This window comes from Cervus canadensis, chromosome 19 (genome assembly GCF_019320065.1).
Source record: "Cervus canadensis isolate Bull #8, Minnesota chromosome 19, ASM1932006v1, whole genome shotgun sequence".
In the NCBI taxonomy this organism is placed as follows: domain Eukaryota; kingdom Metazoa; phylum Chordata; class Mammalia; order Artiodactyla; family Cervidae; genus Cervus; species Cervus canadensis.
This window is the reverse complement of record NC_057404.1, coordinates 33,081,777-33,100,701: the sequence shown is the minus strand read 5'-3', so window position 1 is coordinate 33,100,701 and position 18,925 is coordinate 33,081,777. Positions and strand designations below refer to the sequence as shown.

General features: G+C 36.1%; 1 protein-coding gene across 2 annotated transcripts in view; it reads right to left on the bottom strand.

The window, feature by feature from the left end:
* Positions 1-18,925, bottom strand: part of GRID2 (glutamate ionotropic receptor delta type subunit 2) — a 1,570,085-nt gene that overhangs the window by 407,629 nt on the left and 1,143,531 nt on the right. For both annotated transcript variants that reach the window (XM_043438630.1, XM_043438631.1), the window contains exon 9: positions 18,334-18,435. In XM_043438630.1, the coding sequence (XP_043294565.1) occupies positions 18,334-18,435 (102 nt within the window). The remainder of the gene's footprint in view (positions 1-18,333; positions 18,436-18,925) is intronic.

Genomic DNA, 18,925 nt, shown 5'->3' with positions numbered 1-18,925 from the left:
AAAATATTACTGTAAAAACATTACTTTCATTTGCATTCCAACATATTTCAGTAAATGGGACATGAAAATGTTGAATTTCAGTTGGCATTCTGGGAATTATGTACAATTCTGAACAAATTAATGGACGTTTGAGGCAACTGTAAAGCTAATTCATCAAGAAGATGAAAAAAAATATTGATTACATCTGTTGTACAAAGGATACTTGTTTACATTAAAGATAGTCATATATATTTTGCTTAATGGGAAGAAAATATACAAAACTATTCATGAGTATGTGTGTGGGTGTCTTAGTCAATTTGGACTGCTATAACAAATTACTGTTGACTGGGTGGCTTAAATATTGAACACAGTTCTCACAGTTGTGAAGCCTGGAAAGTCCAAGATAAATGTGCCAATAGGTCCAGGGTATGATGAGAGCTTGCTTCCTCTGCCTCACAGGGCAGAGAGCAGAGATCATCTTTCTCATGTCTCATCTTGTGAGGGCACTAATCTGATTCATGAAGGCTCCACTCTCGTGAGATTGCATGTGCACATGTAACAGTGTGGAGATTTCTTAAAAAACTGGAAATAGAACTGCCATATGACCCAGCGATCCCACTTCTGGGCATACACACCGAGGAAACCAGATCTGAAAGAGACACGTGCACCCCAATGTTCATCGCAGCACTGTTTATAATAGCCAGGACATGGAAGCAACCTAGATGCCCATCAGCAGATGAATGGATAAGGAAGCTGTGGTACATATACACCATGGAATATTACTCAGCCATTAAAAAGAATTCATTTGAATCAGTTCTAATGAGATGGATGAAACTGGAGCCCATTATACAGAGTGAAGTAAGCCAGAAAGATAAAGACCATTACAGTATACTAACACATATATATGGAATTTAGAAAGATGGTTATGATAACCCTATATGCAAAACAGAAAAAGAGACACAGATGTACAGAACAGACTTTTGGACTCTGTGGGAGAAGGCGAGGGTGGGATGTTTCAAGAGAACAGCATCGAAACATGTATCTTATGTAGGGTGAAACAGATCACCAGCCCAGGTTGGATGCATGAGACAAGTGCTCAGGCCTGGTGCACTGGGAAGACCTAGAGGGATCGGGTAGAGAGGGAGGTGGGAGGGGGATCAGGATGGGGAATACGTGTAAATCCATGGCTAATTCATGTCAATGTATGACAAAAACCACTACAATATTGTAAAGTAATTAGCCTCCAACTAATAAAAATAAATGAAAAAAAAAAAAAGAAAAAAAAAATAAACCTTGACTTTCTCCTGTTGTCATTTAATTCACAGGCCCCCAGCCATATGAACCTAAGAAGGTAGAAGAAAAGTTTTCCTCCCAATAGTACCAAGCCTTTTTCATGCAAGAAGATAGTCTTTCCCTTAAAATCCATCTGGAGATAACAAGGTACATAATAATTTTGGTAATCCCACTGTATACCCTTTGCTGAAACTGCACTCCCTATTTCTGCCACTGACCTGCCTGATCTAAGGTTTTAAGAAAAAGGTGACAGGTTTTCTATTTCCAGTGAACTGAATGATTCCTGAAGGACATGCTTTTTTATTTTGATTTTATTATGAACCACAGGGGGAAACTTAAAGAAAAGATTTCCTGCATAGAGGGCAGAAACAGAAGAGTGGAAAACAGAAATGTGCTGATATTTAAAACCAAGAAACAAATCTGTGGGGATTTATGGAATGTAGAGAAGTCTCAGCTTAGAGTGGTAAAGACCATATTCTATGTTTCAAGAATTAGTAAGGGTATAAAAGATTACTGAAGTATTATTTAAATTAATAAAAAGCATATAAAAGTAGATTCTGTGCTAGCTTATCAGGTCTGTAGATATGGACTACAGTACTGAATTCATTAAGGGGACCATATTAAGGAATTAGAGGAATATACCCATAATTTGGGCTTCCCTGATAGCTCAGTTAGTAAAGAATCCATCTGCAATGCAGGAGACCCTGATTCAATTCCTGAGTCAGGAAGATCTGCTGAAGAAGGGATAGGCTACCATTCCAGTATTCTTGGGCTTCCCTTGTGGCTCAGCTGGTGAAGAATCTGCTGCAATGTGGGAGACCTGGGTTAGATCCCCAGGTTGGGAAGCTCCCCTGGAGAAGAGAAAGGCTACCCACTCCAGTATTCTGGCCTGGAGAATTTCATGGACTATATAGTCCTCGGGTTGCAAAGAGTTGGACACAACTGAGCTACTTTCACTACACCCATAATTTAAGGAAAAATGTAAAGATGTATGCAACTTTTTTCCCATCATTATCTTTTAATTGCATAGTAGAATGGAATGTTTAGCGTAAAACTAGTCATAATACTTACCCCCGTGACATACTTCATTGGATGGAGCTAATGTCACTTAGAGTAGCAAAACATTGAGCATTGATCCTTCTATTTTTACATTCTTCAGCAGATACTCCAGGAGTAATCCCAAATGTAACATTGCACGTATAGAAAATCATCTTAGCTTTGGGGCTGAAGACTAAAGGTCATTCTTAAATTTTGAAAGGACTCATTAAACAAAGGTGAGAGATAGTTTTCAAAGTCTTTGTTCTTAATGAGTGATCACTTTTTTATTCTCCTTGACTTTTAAAAAATTAAAAGACTTTGCTTTCTAATGCTAATCAGTTGCTTCTTTATTCCTCAGTAGACTTCAGACCATTCAGCCTCAATACTTTTATTTTCTTGAGCTCTTTATTGACCATGGTCTTAGAGATTATATTTGGCTCAGAACAACACAACAGCTTGTTATTTTTAATTGAACTGCAGAGTACATTAGTCTACATAAGAATCAATGGGAAAAATTAATTTGAACATTTCATTTTCCCATTTCATGCCACTGGCAATGGTTAAAAATAAAAAAGAGAAAAGGAAAAAAGAAACACCTTCAAACCTACCCCAAAAAATCTAAAATATGTAAAGTGCATATCCTTGTGCTAACTCCCATCACATAGAGAACCTGAAATTCTTTGCTCAAAATTTTAAAACATCCAAGAGCCACAAATTTGCTTTTCAGTATGATGGCTTTTCTGTTTCCAGGTTAAAATAATTAGTACACAGTTTACATGGAGATGCTGTGAAGAGATACCTTAAAATCCAAACCTCTTTGTATTTCGTCTGATCATTAAAAAACCCAGGGGGTGTATTCTGGAAGAGTATGCATTTGCCTTCCTTTCCTTGACCAACTTTTCCATTTCTGGGGCCTCCATGCAATATGGTGGTTCTCTCCTTGACTGCCTCCCACCTCCCAGAGGGAGCTGACTTTTAATAGCTGTTTGTGTTCTAGGAGCTGACAGATGAGTAAACTATTCCCATGTCGGGTACTTTTTGGAGGTAACTTTTCTCATTTCAGACCACCCTAGAGTCCTGTTTAATGCAATGGATAGTGACTTGATGAATGGTCCCCCACTGGTCAAAACCTGTTACTGTGCTTTTGAAAAACTCCAAATCACGCCTGAGGCCTATATTTCTCATTGGTAAGGCTGCCATATGAGGCTTTGGCTCTTGGAGAGGGACTGGGAAAGCAGACAAGGTTTTCTCAAAATGTATTTCCTTTGTAAACTGAAATCTAGTGATTACACTTTAATTTAGAACACTAGCTTTCCCTCCTCATTGGGGAGATTTCTAAGATGTAAGAAAGGACAACTTCCTGTGACTTTTTTTTTTTTTTGCATCTACTTGCCTACTATCAACTTATGTCCCTGTAAACAGCAACATCAACATGCTATGGGCGCTTAGACGTGACAACTGAATATGCATCTTCCTAATGAAAGGCTGAACCCTTTGAGAGGTCAAGGCAACATTTAGAACACTGATATAGCAAGATGTGTGGGAGTATCCTACTTCATATATTTGTGCACCTAAATATTTATTACTACACAATTAAAAGGTAAATGCATGCTTTTCATATATCCTTTTAAATAAAATCTTTGTTCAGCAAGATCTTCCCAGGATTAGAAACTTGTCTCAAAAGTCTCTAATATTTTAAACTGTGTCCATTTTTTTTCATTTATTTTTATTAGTTGGAGGCTAATTACTTTACAGTATTGTAGTGGGTTTTGTCATACATTGACATGAATCAGCCATGGATTTACATGTATTTCCCATCCCGATCCCCCCTCCCACCTCCTCTCCACCCGCTCCCTCTGGGTCTTCCCAGTGCACCAGGCCCGAGCACTTGTCTCATGCATCCAACCTGGGCTGGTGATCTGTTTCACCCTACATAATATACATGTTTTGATGCTGTTCTCTTGAAACATCCCACCCTCACCTTCTCCCACAGAGTCCAAAAGTCTGTTCTGTACTTCTGTGTCTCTTTTTCTGTTTTGCATATAGGATTATTGTTACCATCTTTCTAAATTCCATATATATGTGTTAGTATACTATAATGGTCTTTATCTTTCTAGCTTACTTCACTCTGTATAATGGACTCCAGTTTCATCCATCTCATTAGAACTGATTCAAATGAATTCTTTTTAATGGCTGAGTAATATTCCATGGTGTATAGTACATATCTTCTTAGAAAATGAATTATAACAAAGTTGTGAAATAAAAGTTTATCTTTTTAGTTAAAAAAACTGGGAATTGATATGCTTTTTGTCATTCTTTGCCCAGCATTGCAGAATTTCTCTGTATGTTTTATGACCTATTACTCAGCCAAGACTCAAAAGGACCCCCTAAGCAAATTTCTGCAAGTATTCTCCTCAGACAGTTCTCTCTTTTCCAACATGTTCCCCATGGCTGGTGGGAAGCCAAACAAGCATTCAATGCTCATTTTTGCCCCAAATATAACTTGAAGTTATTTAACTAGCTCTAAGTCTCAGCCATATCAACAAATTGCAAATAATATTCTTCAGGGCTCCATGGAGATGAAAATAACAGAATAATAAGTGTGCCCTAAATGCTGGCTGGTAACACTATCTGTAATCTTTAATAGTTCTTAATTCATTAATATACTCCTTTGTAACTCTAGAAAGTAAAATCTATGTCAGAAGCATTTCTCTAGTTTTCATATTTTTACTTATACTTGTTTTTTAGGAATTATATATAGAACTGGTTTTGTGATTTTTGTAACTATGCCAAAGCTACTTCATTAGCAAAAAGTAACTTAAAACTTAACATCTGGATTTCTTTTAGATGCAGTGCTATATATAATTCTGAAAGTAAAGTATAATATAGTTCATATGTTGGTTGAAATATTATAGAAGTTATGTAAATCATATAGACCTACTGTTTCTACATCTTTGAATTTTCAAATGACTATGTCAATACCTTTCTAAACTTCTAGAGACAAATAGTAAATATATTTTTCAGAAGTGAATTGTGTAACATATCTCTGAAATATCTATTCAGTGTTTATTCTAAGAATTCAGGTTTCATCTTCCAAAAGGAAGAAAAGTTGGGTCATGCATGGTTATCTCAGTGTTGTAGTGATTCTTGCATGGTTGCATGACAGCTATCATCTTAAGAACTGGTGTGATGAGAAAGAATAAGAAATTGTCAATTCATTGTCATGCATCAATTCTCATGATAATTTTATTCACTCAGCACTGAAGTGAAGACATATTTCAGTGTTGCTATGAATTACATTGTTTGCCTCAGCCAGTTTTCCTCAAGTGTCTATTTATAAAAATTGCATTCTCCCCTTTTTCTCTCACATGAGTTGGGTATAAGCAGCAGAAGAGACAACAAAATATGTATACCATAAAGAGCCATGTCTACTGATTACACTGCTTCAGTAATAAAAATGAGATCCATTTTACCTAACCTTCCAGCTAGATCAGGATTTCAACGATGGTATTTTTAACTTGTTAATGAATATTATCTAAATTATATAATGCTAACCTTATTCTCACAGAAAATTTCTAATTAAATTGTCTCTAAAGGAGCTATTAAAAAAAAAGAATACCTAACACACAGGCTGCTGGAATTGTCTGCATTTCAATTTCATTTGCTTTAGGTGATACTGCAGCTTACTTATAGAGTAATTTAAATTCTTGATAACTGCATACTTTTGTGCATATTCTTTACAATATTGAATATTCCTTCCCTTTTAACTATGCTGTATTAGTCCCTGCCTATGCTTCAGAACTAATTTGTGTCCTTCTTTAAGCCTTTTCCACTGTCCTACCCATGCGATAGATACTTCTTCTATGTTCTCTTTAACACTGTGCATAATAAGAACTAACACCTAGATATAGCATTTCCTACATGCCAGGCTCTATTTGAAGAAGTCCTTTGCTTTTTGCATATATTAGTTCCTTTAATTTTCTTAACAGCTCTATGACATAGATCATGTTACCTGCATTTTAAAAATGAAGAAATAGAATCATGAAGAGTTTGGGATGGTCATGTGCACACTGCTATATTTAAAATGGATAACCAACAAGGACCTACTGTATAGCACATGGAACTCTGCTAAATGTTATGGGGCAGCCTAAGGGAATGGCCAAACACTCCAGTATCCTTGCCTGGAAAATCCCACGGACAGAGGAGCATGGCGGGCTGCAGTCCATGGGTCGCGAAGAATTGGGCACGACTAAGTGACCAGCACTAGATAGGAGGGAAGTCTGGGGGAGAATGGATGCATGTATGTGTATGGCTGAGTCCCTTCGCTATTCACCTGAAACTATCACAATATTGTTCATCAGCTATACCCCTCACCAAAATAAAAAGTTTCTTCAAAAAAAGTAAAACATCTTAAAAAAAAAAAAAGAAATAGAATCATAAAGAGTTTAAATACATGGCCTAAATTCACATATAGAAGACCTGGAAATTTAAATATAATCTGGTTCTGGAGTCTGTTTTTTTAATAGCTTCATTGAAATATAACTCACATACCATATAATTTACCCATTCAAAGTGTACAATTCAACAGCTTTACTACATTCACAGACTTGTGGTACTACCATAGTAGTTTTAGAATACTACTGCATAAAGAAATCCAGTTTCCTTTAGCCATCATTTCTCAGTCCTGTAATCTCTCTCAGTCCTAGTCACTAATCTACGTTCTGACCCTATACACTTGCCTATTCCATATAAATGGAGTCATATAATATGTGATCTGCTGTGACTGGCTTTTAATTAGCATATTTTCAAGGTTCATCCAGTACCATGTTATCACTGCTTCATTACATTTTATTGCCACACTGTTTCATTTTATGGGCAGACCACTCTTTTTCCATTCATCAATTGATATACATTTTGGTTGTGTCCATTTTTTGTTATTGTAAATAAAGCTGCTATGAAACATTTGTGTACAAGTTTTTGTGTGGACACACATTTTCATTTCTCCTGGAACATACCTGGAGTAGAATTTCTGGAGTAGAAACACATACATTATGTTTGTGTTTAATCATTTACCAAACTGCTAGACTATTTTCTGAAACAGTTGCACTATTTCACATTCCCACCAGAAACACAAATGTTTCATTTCTCCACAGCTCTGCCACACTTGTTTTTATCTGTCCTTTTGATTTACAGCCATTCTAGTGGGTATAAGGACTTCCTTCGGGGCTCAGATAGTAAAGAATCTGCCTGCTATGAAGTGTTAAATGGGTTCAATCCCTGTGTCAAGAAGATCTCCTGGAAAAGCAATTGCAACCCACTCCAGTATTCTTGACTGGGAAATCCCATGGACAGAAGTCTGGTGGGCTACAGTCCATGGAGTCACAAAAGAGTTGGACACGACTTAGTCTAAGCATGTATGCACACATGTATATAGTGCATGTGGTAAAGTGGTAGCATATTGTGATTTTCATTTGCATGTCTATGATAACAAATGGTGTTGAGAATCTTATTTATATGCTTATTGGTCATTTTTATACCTTCTATGAAAAACCACCCAGATCCTTTGCCCATTTTTAATTGGTTTATTTTTTTCATGTTGTCATTCTTAAAACTTTATTCTTTTTATGTACCAAATACAAGTCCCTCATCAGACACACAATCTGCAAATATCTTATACCATGCTGTGGGTTGTCTTCTCATTTTTTTGCATTCTATCCTTTGAGACATAGATATTTTTAATGTTAGTGAAATCTATTTCATCTATTTGTTGGTTGTTTATGCTTTGAGTGTTATATTTAAGAATTCACTGCTAAAATAAAGTCACAAAGATTTACGTCTAATGTTTTCTTCTAAGAATTTTATAGTTTCAATGCATACATTTAAATTTATGATATATTTTGAGTTGATTTTTCTATGCTATGTTAGGCAAGGATCTTGGTTTATTCTTTTGCACCTTTTTTATGTGAGTATCTGGTTGAAAAGACTACTATTCTTTCCTCCATTGAATGATCTTGACAACCTTGTTGAAAAATCAATAAACCATAGATATATGGATTAATTCTGGACACTCACTTCTGTTCTACTGATCTAATGTCTATCCTTGAACTAGTTTGATTACTGTAGCTTTTTACTAAGTTTTAAAACTGAAAGTGTGAGTCTTCCTACTGTTCTTTTTCAAGATTTTGTGGGTTTTTTGTTTGTTTGTTTTTTCCCTATTCTGATTCTCTTGCAGTCTCATGTGAATTTTAGGATCTGCTGGTCACTTATGGCAAAAAGAAAAAAAAAAAAAGACAGGTAGAATTTTGATAGAAATTTCATTGAATCTATAGGTCTATTTGGAGAATATTGCATCTTCACAATATTGAGTTTTCCAATCCGTGACTATATGCTCTCTCTCCATATTTTTAGGATGTTTTAATTTCTTTCAAAGAATGTTTTGTATTATTTAGTGTACAAATATTGCAGTTGTTCTGTTTATTCTTAATTATTTTATTCTTCTTGATATATTTAAATAAAAATAAATTTTATATTTTCTTTTTTGTAATCTTCATTGCTAGTACACAAAAATACAATTGATCTTTGTAAAGTGTTTACACTTCAGAGCAGTTGAAGCCTTTATAACTCTAATTGTGTATGTGTGTGTTTACTCTTTAGGATTTTCTATATGGAGGACCATGTCATCTGTAAATAGAGAAAGTTTTACTTTTTCTTTTCTAATTTCAATCCTTTTACTTAGTTTCCTTGCCTAATTGGGGTGGCTAGAAATTCCAGCACGATGTTGAACAGAATTAGTGAAAACTTTAGGGATTTAAAGGGGGTTTTCAGCGTTTCACCATCAAAATGATGTTACTGTGGGTTTATATATACTCTTTATTAGTTCAGAAAATTCCTTCTCTTTCATTACAAGATTGTCGACTTTTTTTTTTTTTAATTGGGAAAGGGAGCTAGATTTTATTAAATGGTTTTCTTACATATGTTGAGATGATCATGTGGGTTTATGCCTTTATTAATATGGTATATGATATTACTTTTCATAAACTGAGCCAACCTTGTACTCTTGGGATTAACTTCACTTGTTTATGGTGTATAATCCTTTTTATATATTGTCGGATTCAGTTTTCAGCATTTTGTTGAGGATGCCTGTGTCTGTATTCAAACGTATCATAGTCATTAAAGTCATTAAATGATAAACTTCACTGATTACTGGTTGATTGCCTTACTGTTTTCAGCAATTCCTTGGATTTGCTCAGTAGTTTGAAGGAACTAAATTTTGGTAGGGGTCATATTTGAAGTCAGGTTTTAAAACTTATTCTGACCTCAGGAGGGATATTCTTAGCTATCTTTTTTTCTGGCTTTCCCTGGTGAACTAGCTGGCTTATGCTTATTGTTTTTAATTAAGAGGAGCCATAGACTTGAAATTCCCCATCCTCTGGTTCAGATAATTGGAAAATGCTTAAGCATTCTCTTTTCTTATGGACTGCCTCTCCCCTGGACAAAGGCTTTGCTACAACTCTGGGTACGGAGTAGGGTGGCAGCCTCTGGCCATCTCTACTTACCTCAGTTGGCGTGGAACCCCTGCCTTATAACAAGGTGGAGTGATGGAAATCAAAGCCCCAGTATTCTAAGTCTGTTACACCTGGGATAGAGACTGTATCCTATGTGTCACAGTTAGGTAGAGAAAGGGAGCCCACAAATTCTTGGTCACACTCACCAGGAATTTAACCTTTTCAGATAATATTGGGTACATTCAGGGTGGTATGGTCTTAAGACTTAACCCTTTCAAATTACATTTAGATTGCATGGAAAATGCTAGCAGCCTCCAGGAGAGATACCCCTTAATTGGAAACTTTTAAGGGAGATGGAGCCCTGTCTTCTTGGCCAAATCGGCTTGGAGTGGAGCGGAATTCCATTAAGCTGAGTAAGGCAGAGAGTGAGGTGGAAGGGGAAAGAGAAGGATGAGGTTGAGATGCTATAGACTCCTATTGTTTTTACTGAGTTTCTGTAGATTTTCTTAAGTGTTACTTCATTTATTTATGCCCTTAGGAAATTTACAGAGATTTTAAATGGCTTCTATTTATTTACTTACTTATTTAGCTGGTCAGTCAGTTAGCTTTTTGTGGTGCTTACTTTGGCGAGGAGTGGGTCTATGAAACTTCTCAGCCTGCCACCTCAGAAGTGGAATTCCTACAAGGACAGTGTTCTTAACCACAATGCTTATTGTATTGAGTGTAGTAGTTATTACATGGCACTTACCTACCAAGTTTTATTGAGAGTTTTAGCTTGATTTAAGACAGTATCCATAGGAAATGTCCTCAGCCAGAGTTGTCATTTTTGCCTGGAGCTTTGAACCAAACTTTATTAATACTTGAAAGGAGCCCTCTTCAGACATTGCTGTGGGCCCACTAAGAGATGGCCATCAAACTTCCTTCCCTTATCTGTGCCCTGAATGCCTACCCAGGAGAGCCTTTTGTCAAGTTCACTCTTTCTGCTCCTAAATTTGCCTCTAGGTTCAGGTGACTCAAAGGCTGAGACTCAGGAAAGCTTAAACCTTGGTGGGGGTTCAAAACACTGAAGGTCTCCAAGTAGTAAAAACGTGGACAATGTCCTTGGCAAAAAACTAAGCAAAATGACATTTCAGGGTTGTTCTTAGTGTATTTTCTTAGTTATATATTAATATATAGAATCTATTTAAAGCTAGCCCAAAACCAAACATGATTCCTGAGCCAATACACTCAGCATACCAAACTTTTAAAAATTTGTACAGTTTATTATTTGGATTTTTAAAATATCAGATATTTGTGTAATTTTGTCTCTCGGCAGCACCATCTTCACTAGGAGGAGAGTTGTGGTTGTTCTCATTAGCAGATTTTCAAAGAAAAGTAACAGTAAATGGGATTAAAAGTCATGATTCTGCAGTTTATGTTTTTCTTGTCTAACTTAGGGTCCTTTAAATAATTTCCCATCAAAATCTAAAGATTGATGACACTGATTAATTATGCCTTCATGATCACTCATGCTCATTTTTTTTCTTTTCTTCACTTAATTTACACATCATTGTTCCACTGCAGAGATAATAGCATCTTATATTTAGAAACACTGGTATGTACTGGTATGTAGTTTAGAGGAGGAGTCTAACACTAATGAAATTATTACCAAATACAGAGTTACAAAGAGTTCTGGGTGAAAGAACACAGTAAATGAGGAATCTAATTGTTCTGTAGCTCCACAAAGCTGGTCCTTGATGTCACTGTTGAGATTACATCATAAAAGACTGTGACATTCATTGTATGCACCCTCCCTTCCTCTCTCATCATTCTTTCCCAGGCTCCTGCTAAATGTATTTAACTCCTTCACAAACAGGTCCTATTTTCTGATAAAGAACTTACTAATGTTGATAAAATGGTTCCTATGGAACTCCTCAAGAGCAGGAACTGTGTATATATATAAATATATATATATATACATATATTTTTTTTTTTTCTTTGCCTTCCTGGGATTGGCACAGTACTTAGCTTATAATAAATGCTCAGTGATAGTTATTGAGTCAAAGCTAATAGTTTAGGGTGTACTATACAATACTGTTTTACCTTTTCCTGATCTCAGATAACATTTCCATTTTTAGAGGCAAATAGGGCCTGCTTAATATAATTCCCAAGAAGTTAGACTTATAATAAAATATTTTAGGAAAGGGAAAATTCTCTTCATATGATAGTTCGGTAGGTAGTTATCTGCTACACCCTCCTCATGGTGATTGCTCGGGAAAATTTACCTGTTTCAACAGAGTTTGGACTTCACTTTTTGTGGTGGTGTTTTAATATAAGCTGCTTTGGTATATTTTCTGTGTTTATATTTCTATGGGTCTAGTGATAGCTTTATTTCAGATAGTAGTTTTTCTCACTGCTGTTATGCTCCTATTTTTAAAAACTGGCTTCATTTCCTACTGTTATTTCTTTCCTTTAGGAAGTATTCTTAGTCTGTCTCTTTACCATGGCTTCATGCCCAGTTTTGTTAAATTTAAGTTTCCAGGAATATCCATTAACTTAACTAATTTTGTAAAGATACCATCCACATATTATTTCATCTAAAATGTTTTCAATTGTAAGATGCACAATTGTTTCACCTACCACTAATAAAGACAAAAAATGCTACCAATTTTAATTGCAAGAAGACATCAATGGAAAGATGCATCCTGATTCAAAGATATTAAAATATGAAAAACTATGTTTTTGAATTTATAACATACAGAAAAAGCACTACTACAGCTCTAACACAAATTTCCAATCATATTTACATAAAGTTATACAATTATGTTTATGGTAGTTTTAGGCAAAATAATATTGCATTATATATTCAATGCAGAAAAAAGGCATTTCATTTTTTCAAAAATATTCTTGGAGCTTTGGAGGTCTTGCTAGAATGAAACTCCCAAAAGTCAATATCTTTATTGGTTTTGCATGTACCCCAAGCAACTAGAAGAGGGCCCTCAATAGATACTTCTCAAATAAATTTATGAGTGAGTTTATGTTTCATTAGAGATGCCACATTTCTGTTTTAAGAAAACTAAATCAATAAAATAAGAGTTACTAATCAGTGATCTTCTTCTAAATGCCAGTTTATGTTTTCCAGATATCTAGTACTTTTTCTTACAGAATAGCTTCTTAAATCTTCCATTTGTCACAAACTTCTTTCCATTTTATTTTCATAAAGATTCATAATTATTATGATACTTACAACTCAGTGATGCTTCCAATAACTTTTGTGAATAACCATGAAAAAACTGAATGGCATAATTGGTCACTTACGGCTATCCATAGTTGTACAACTTATGAAGTGAAAAGGCATTATCTAAAAAATGCCTCATATGAAGACAGTTGGTCCACTTGGTAAGCAGTAGAGATCAGTAGACCAAATATGGAAACAGAGTTTGGCAGAAGGAGTTTTACTGACATTCTTTCTTTTCCTCCATTTCTAAGAAACTTATATGGCTTTGGTGATGGCTGAAAATAAAGTTATCCTTATGCAATGCCATTTAAAAAAAAATGTTTTTAAATTACGGAATTCAATAACATCTGTAATCCCAATAGTTACATTTAACTTAAACCTAACAAGCATTCATTCTGATTCCAAAGACAGAATGTCAGAGAGGCTAAAGACATAGCCACTGGGATCAGGATCTTTGGGCTTGAAACTCATCTCTGGCTCTTGTCAGTTTTATGGACATGGAAATTTAGTTAATTCTTTGGAGCTCTGTTTTCATTCTTTAATGTAATTAGCGTATATCTTGTAGAGTTTTTGTAAGAATTCAGTTAGTTAACACACATAAAGTTCTTAACAGGTCAGATCAAATAACAGATGCTGAAGATGGTTTTTCCTTGTTTGCCCTTGAGTTCCTCATGGCCCTGCGCTGTGACCTAGGAAGAAGACCTTCATGGTCTTCATTACTTGGGCTCCCCTGCCCTCTGACTTCTGGTTGGATTTGCAATTGGAAATGATGGAAGTAGATGGAAAGATAGGAGGAGTGACTTTGGAGCACCCCACCTCTCCATTTCTTCTCTGCCTGAATGTGATTTGAGTGCTTCTCCTCCAACCTCTTCCCATAGCCAAAGTCACCACTTCTAAGATGCAGTTTCTCTTCCGTGGCTCTAGCTTTGCCAGACTCTCTCCCACATCACATCAGTCTTTAGGGTTGCTGCACATCTAGGCCCTGGCACTTCAACACCCTTGTTGATTTATTCAACTTAATTTGCATTATTTGTTAATAATCCCTTCATTTAATTCTCTTTACTTAACCATTTGAGTCCCATTCACTTGCCCCTGGCATCATAAACAATACAGTGTTGAATTATTTAGTTTAAGATAAACATTAGATTATTTTCTTCAAGTGTATGAAATATCTTTAGCAGTGATGGGAATGGGAGTTTCAAAACTTAAGTAAGAAAAATCAATTCTATTAACCTGTATATCTTTGATAACATTACTTTCCTAAAAAGTAAAGAATCTGTGGGGTGTGTGTGTGTGGATAACTGGGACTAGATTAGTTAGAATGCAATAAAGGCTAAGAGACCTCCTCTCACGGCCTTTACACATGATCCGCACCCCCTCCTTTCCCTCTCTGGAAATGGCTAGTGGTAAATACTTGGAATACAAGGAGTTATTGTTTAGGTGACTAAATCAAGTCCAATATAGAAATCTGAGTTTCAGGTTTAGTTGACACCATGATTTTAAAGTCGCTGCATGGTCTTAGGGAAGAGTTATTCTCAGTGTTGGGTGAAAGAAGTTTGCAAGGTCATATAAGTAGGAGCTACACCTGGAAAGGGTCTTGTAGGAAATAAATAAGAAAGTCATGGTTGCTTTCCATCCAAATAGGAACTACAGGAAAAGCTAGAAAGCCTGAAAAATTATTAAGTACAATGACTGTATACTGAGGAAGTTTAATAAGTGTAACAACCTTTTGCTCAACTGGGCACCCAACTCATAAATCCATATTGTACCACAGAAGACTTTGGGGAAACAGACTTTCCATATCTCCTCTCACTAAGCACATTCAGGGTCGGTGCAGGGCTAAGCTTGAAGAAAACGGATCATTTACACGTCACAAAGGTGAGAATAGGGCATGCAGGTATTAACACTGTGTGAGGCAATACCATTTCATGCACAAAATAGCAATCATTTTTCTTGGCCTAGAAATGAATTGAAAATAATTGGCTCTATGAAGCTTTCCCAGTAAAACTCACTTTCATCTTATTCAGAGTTAAGCATTTCTACCTCTCAAGAAAATCCTATAGCTACTGCAATTCTCACACTTATCACAGTAGGAATAGAGGGAGTAAATATAATGTTAAGGAGGAAGAAGTTAAGAGATCTAGAGTCTGACTTTTGGATTTGAATCTCAATTTTCTGCTATTTACTATCTGTATAATCGTCCACATTTTTTTCAACCTCTGTATGTCTCAGTTACTTCAACCAGATTCTTGGGATCAGAATACTATTTATTTAATGAAAATAATATGAGGACTGAATAAGATCATACATGAAAACAACTCAGTAGAGTATCTGCACATCAGTTCAGTTCAGTCACTCAGTCGTGTCCGATTCTTTGCGACCCCATGAATCGCAGCACGCCAGGCCTCCATGTCCATCACCAACTCCTGGAGTTTACTCAAACTCATGCCCATCGAGTTGGTGATGCCATCCAACTATCTCATCTTCTGTAGCCCCCTTCTCCTCCTGCCCCCAACCCCTCCCAGCATCAGGGTCTTTTCCAATGAGTCAACTCTTCGCATGAGGTGGCCAAAGTACTGGAGTTTCAGCTTCAGCATCAGTCCTTCCAATGAACACCCAGGACTGATCTCCTTTAGGATGGACTGGTTGGATCTCCTTGCAGTCCAAGGGACTCTCAAGAGTCTTCTCCAACACCACAGTTCAAAAGCATCAATTCTTTGGAGCTCAGCTTTCTTCACAGTCCAACTCTCACATCCATCCATGACCACCGGAAAAACCATAGCCTTGACCAGATGGACCTTTGTTGGCAAAGTAATGTCTCTGCTCTTTAATATGCTATCTAGGTTGGTCATAACTTTCCTTCCAAGGAGTAAGCGTCTTTTAATGTCATGGCTGCAGTCACCATCCGCAGTGATTTTGGAGCCCAAAAAAATGAAGTCCGACACTGTTTCCACTGTCTCCCCATCTATTTCCCATGAGGTGATGGGACAAGATGCCATGATCTTAGTTTTCTGAATGTTAAGCTTTAAGCCAACTTTTTCACTCTCATCATTCACTTTCATCAAGAGGCTTTTTAGTTCCTCTTCACCCATAAGGGTGGTGTCTGCACATAGTTATTATTAAATAAATCTCAGCTGTTTCATTACATATGCACCTCCCAGCAAAAGTCTATGTATAACTTGAGGTATAAATATGCACATAAGTATATGTGTCATTTCTCTTATACCCATTACCAAATAACTCTATCATACTGTAAGTACTAGATACATATTTAATGACTAAACGAGGTTAGCTTGCCTAAAAATATGTATGTCAAAGGCAAAAGCAAAGCACATATATTTTCTTTTATTGTGGTTTTCACCTGAGCTTCCATGTTAATCACTAGAGAAGAGACTATTATTAGTTTATTATTTTTGGGGGAGGGGGCTCCAAAATCACTGCAGATGGTGACTGCAGCCATGAAATTAAAAGATGCTTATTCCTTGGAAGGAAAGTTATGACCAACCTAGACAGCATATTAAAAAGCAGAGACATTACTTTGCCAACAAAGGTCCGTCTCGTCAAGGCTATGGTTTTTCAGGTGGTCATGTACGGATGTGTGAGTTGGACTGTGAAGGAAGCTGAGTGCCGAAAAATTGATGCTTTTGAACTGTGGTGTTGGAGAAGGCTCTTGAGAGTCCCTTGGGCTGCAAGGAGATCCAACCAGTCCATCCTAAAGGAGATCAGTCCTGAGTGTTCTATTGGAGGGACTGATGTTGAAGCTGAAACTCCAATACTTTGGCCACCTGATGCGAAGAGTTGACTCATTGGAAAAGACCCTGATGCTGGGAAAGATTGAGGGCAGGAGGAGAAGGGATGACAGGATGAGATGGTTGGATGGCATCACCGACTCAATGGGCATGGGTTTGGAGGCCTGGCGTGCTGCGATTCATGGGGTCGCAAAGAGTCGGACACGACTGAGCGATTGAACTGAACTGAACTGAATATTTTAAATACCTTTTTAAAAAAATACTAGCACATCAGTGAAAATGCACAGCTACACTTTTGAGTATGTACAGAAGCACCTGTACAATTAAGTTTTCAAGTACGCATAATATAATTATTTGCCAAACAATGAAAATCTTGTTAAAACAATAGCTAAAAATAAATTATAGGTACAAAAAGTGAAGATAGACTCATCATCTAAATTTCTTTTTATAGACAGTATCACAGATCCTTCTTATAGACAATGAAATTATGTTGAGTCTGCTTAATTTGTATTAAACGATGTACAAAGGGCAGTCATCACTGTTATAAATCCTGATAAACATTTAATTAGCATCAACACATCACAAAAGACCACTTCTCATGTTTACTAATTCTGTGATTTTTTTAGCCTATAAGAAAGAATTGTTCAAATTTAAAAACAAGTGGGCTTCTCTGAAGAAAATTGAAGTTAGTAACTATGGGTTATTTGGTTTTGAAATGTATTATAAAGTAGCATGAGGTTAGACACATTGAGATAGGCAGGGAAAATGCATGTCTTCATCCCTTTTGGCTATTTAGAGAGCACCAATTTGAGCATTTTGCTGTTGAAGACTATTTCTATTAACATTTTATTTATATATCATGTGAGAAAATAATAATAGAATAATTATAACAGTTATCATTTATTGCTTTTTCTACAAAATGGAATTATAATAAATGTTTCACATGTATAATCCCATGTAATAGCCACAAATCACTGGATGATAAACTCAAAACAACAGAATCATATCTGTCCATTTTAATTAGTAGTGTCCCCAGGGATTAGTACTGAGCTTAAATACAGTTGAGAATCGATAAATAATTACTAAACAATAGAATGAGCTTCACTTTGAAGTAGGTACTTCCAGGAAAGTATTGTCTTAGTCTGCTAATGTTTCAGCGTTACTGAATGTACTGGGTTTGATCAAATCCACACTTGTTTGGCATGGTTATCTTCATTTACACAGACCATCAGATTCAGTGAGAGGAGGCCTGAGAGAGAAGTCCATCTTATCATGTGTAGAAAAACCATAGAAGGATAGAAATCTGGTCTCAGCTGTCCAGGAAAGTTATGAAATTAGTACTGTAATTAAAGGAAAAGTATGTAAAAGCCCAATTCTGACATATATAAATTGAAGGCTGGAAAATATGATCACTACAAGGACCACACAATGCAGAGTTAGGATTTGCTAAAAGCTCTTTTAATATTGTGACATCAGTTAATAAAACATAAAGAAGTGAAGGATAAAATAACCTATTAGAAGCCAAAAACCACAAGGCTGAGATCAGACTTACCAGAACAGTCACCACACGTAGAACCACTCCACGCATGTTATTCTCCAGTTTCTTGTCAGTCAGGGACCCATTCAGCCCTGTGACAGGATTCCAGCACCCAAGCTGAAAGATAAAATAGCTTGGTCACTTTTCTGCCTGAGGAACAGTCCAATCACCTATATATAGACCTCTCAGAGAACTGCATGATAAATCTTGGAATAAATGATAACAGAAAAGGTCCTGTGCAGTTTTTCCTTTTTAATAGCAAATGAAGCAATCAAAAATGCTATTTCCTGCTTTTAAATATCATATGGCATATGACACTATCCAGCGGGCTTTAGGGGACTCACTGAAGACATTTGACTTAATGAGGAGTTATAAATACAACAATAATTCAGTCTCAGTAATACACTAATTAGAAAAATAATAGCACATATAATTCTAGCATAATGCTTGTCCTAATATATCAATTACTGCACAAGTTAGATTTTCTTACAGTTTAAATGGTTTTAATTAGATCTTACATTGCTTTTACTGGGGAAAAAACTGGTTTTTAATGTGGTTAGAGAGGTTACAGTTTTTACTGGAGGAAAATAAAACATGTATAAGGCTT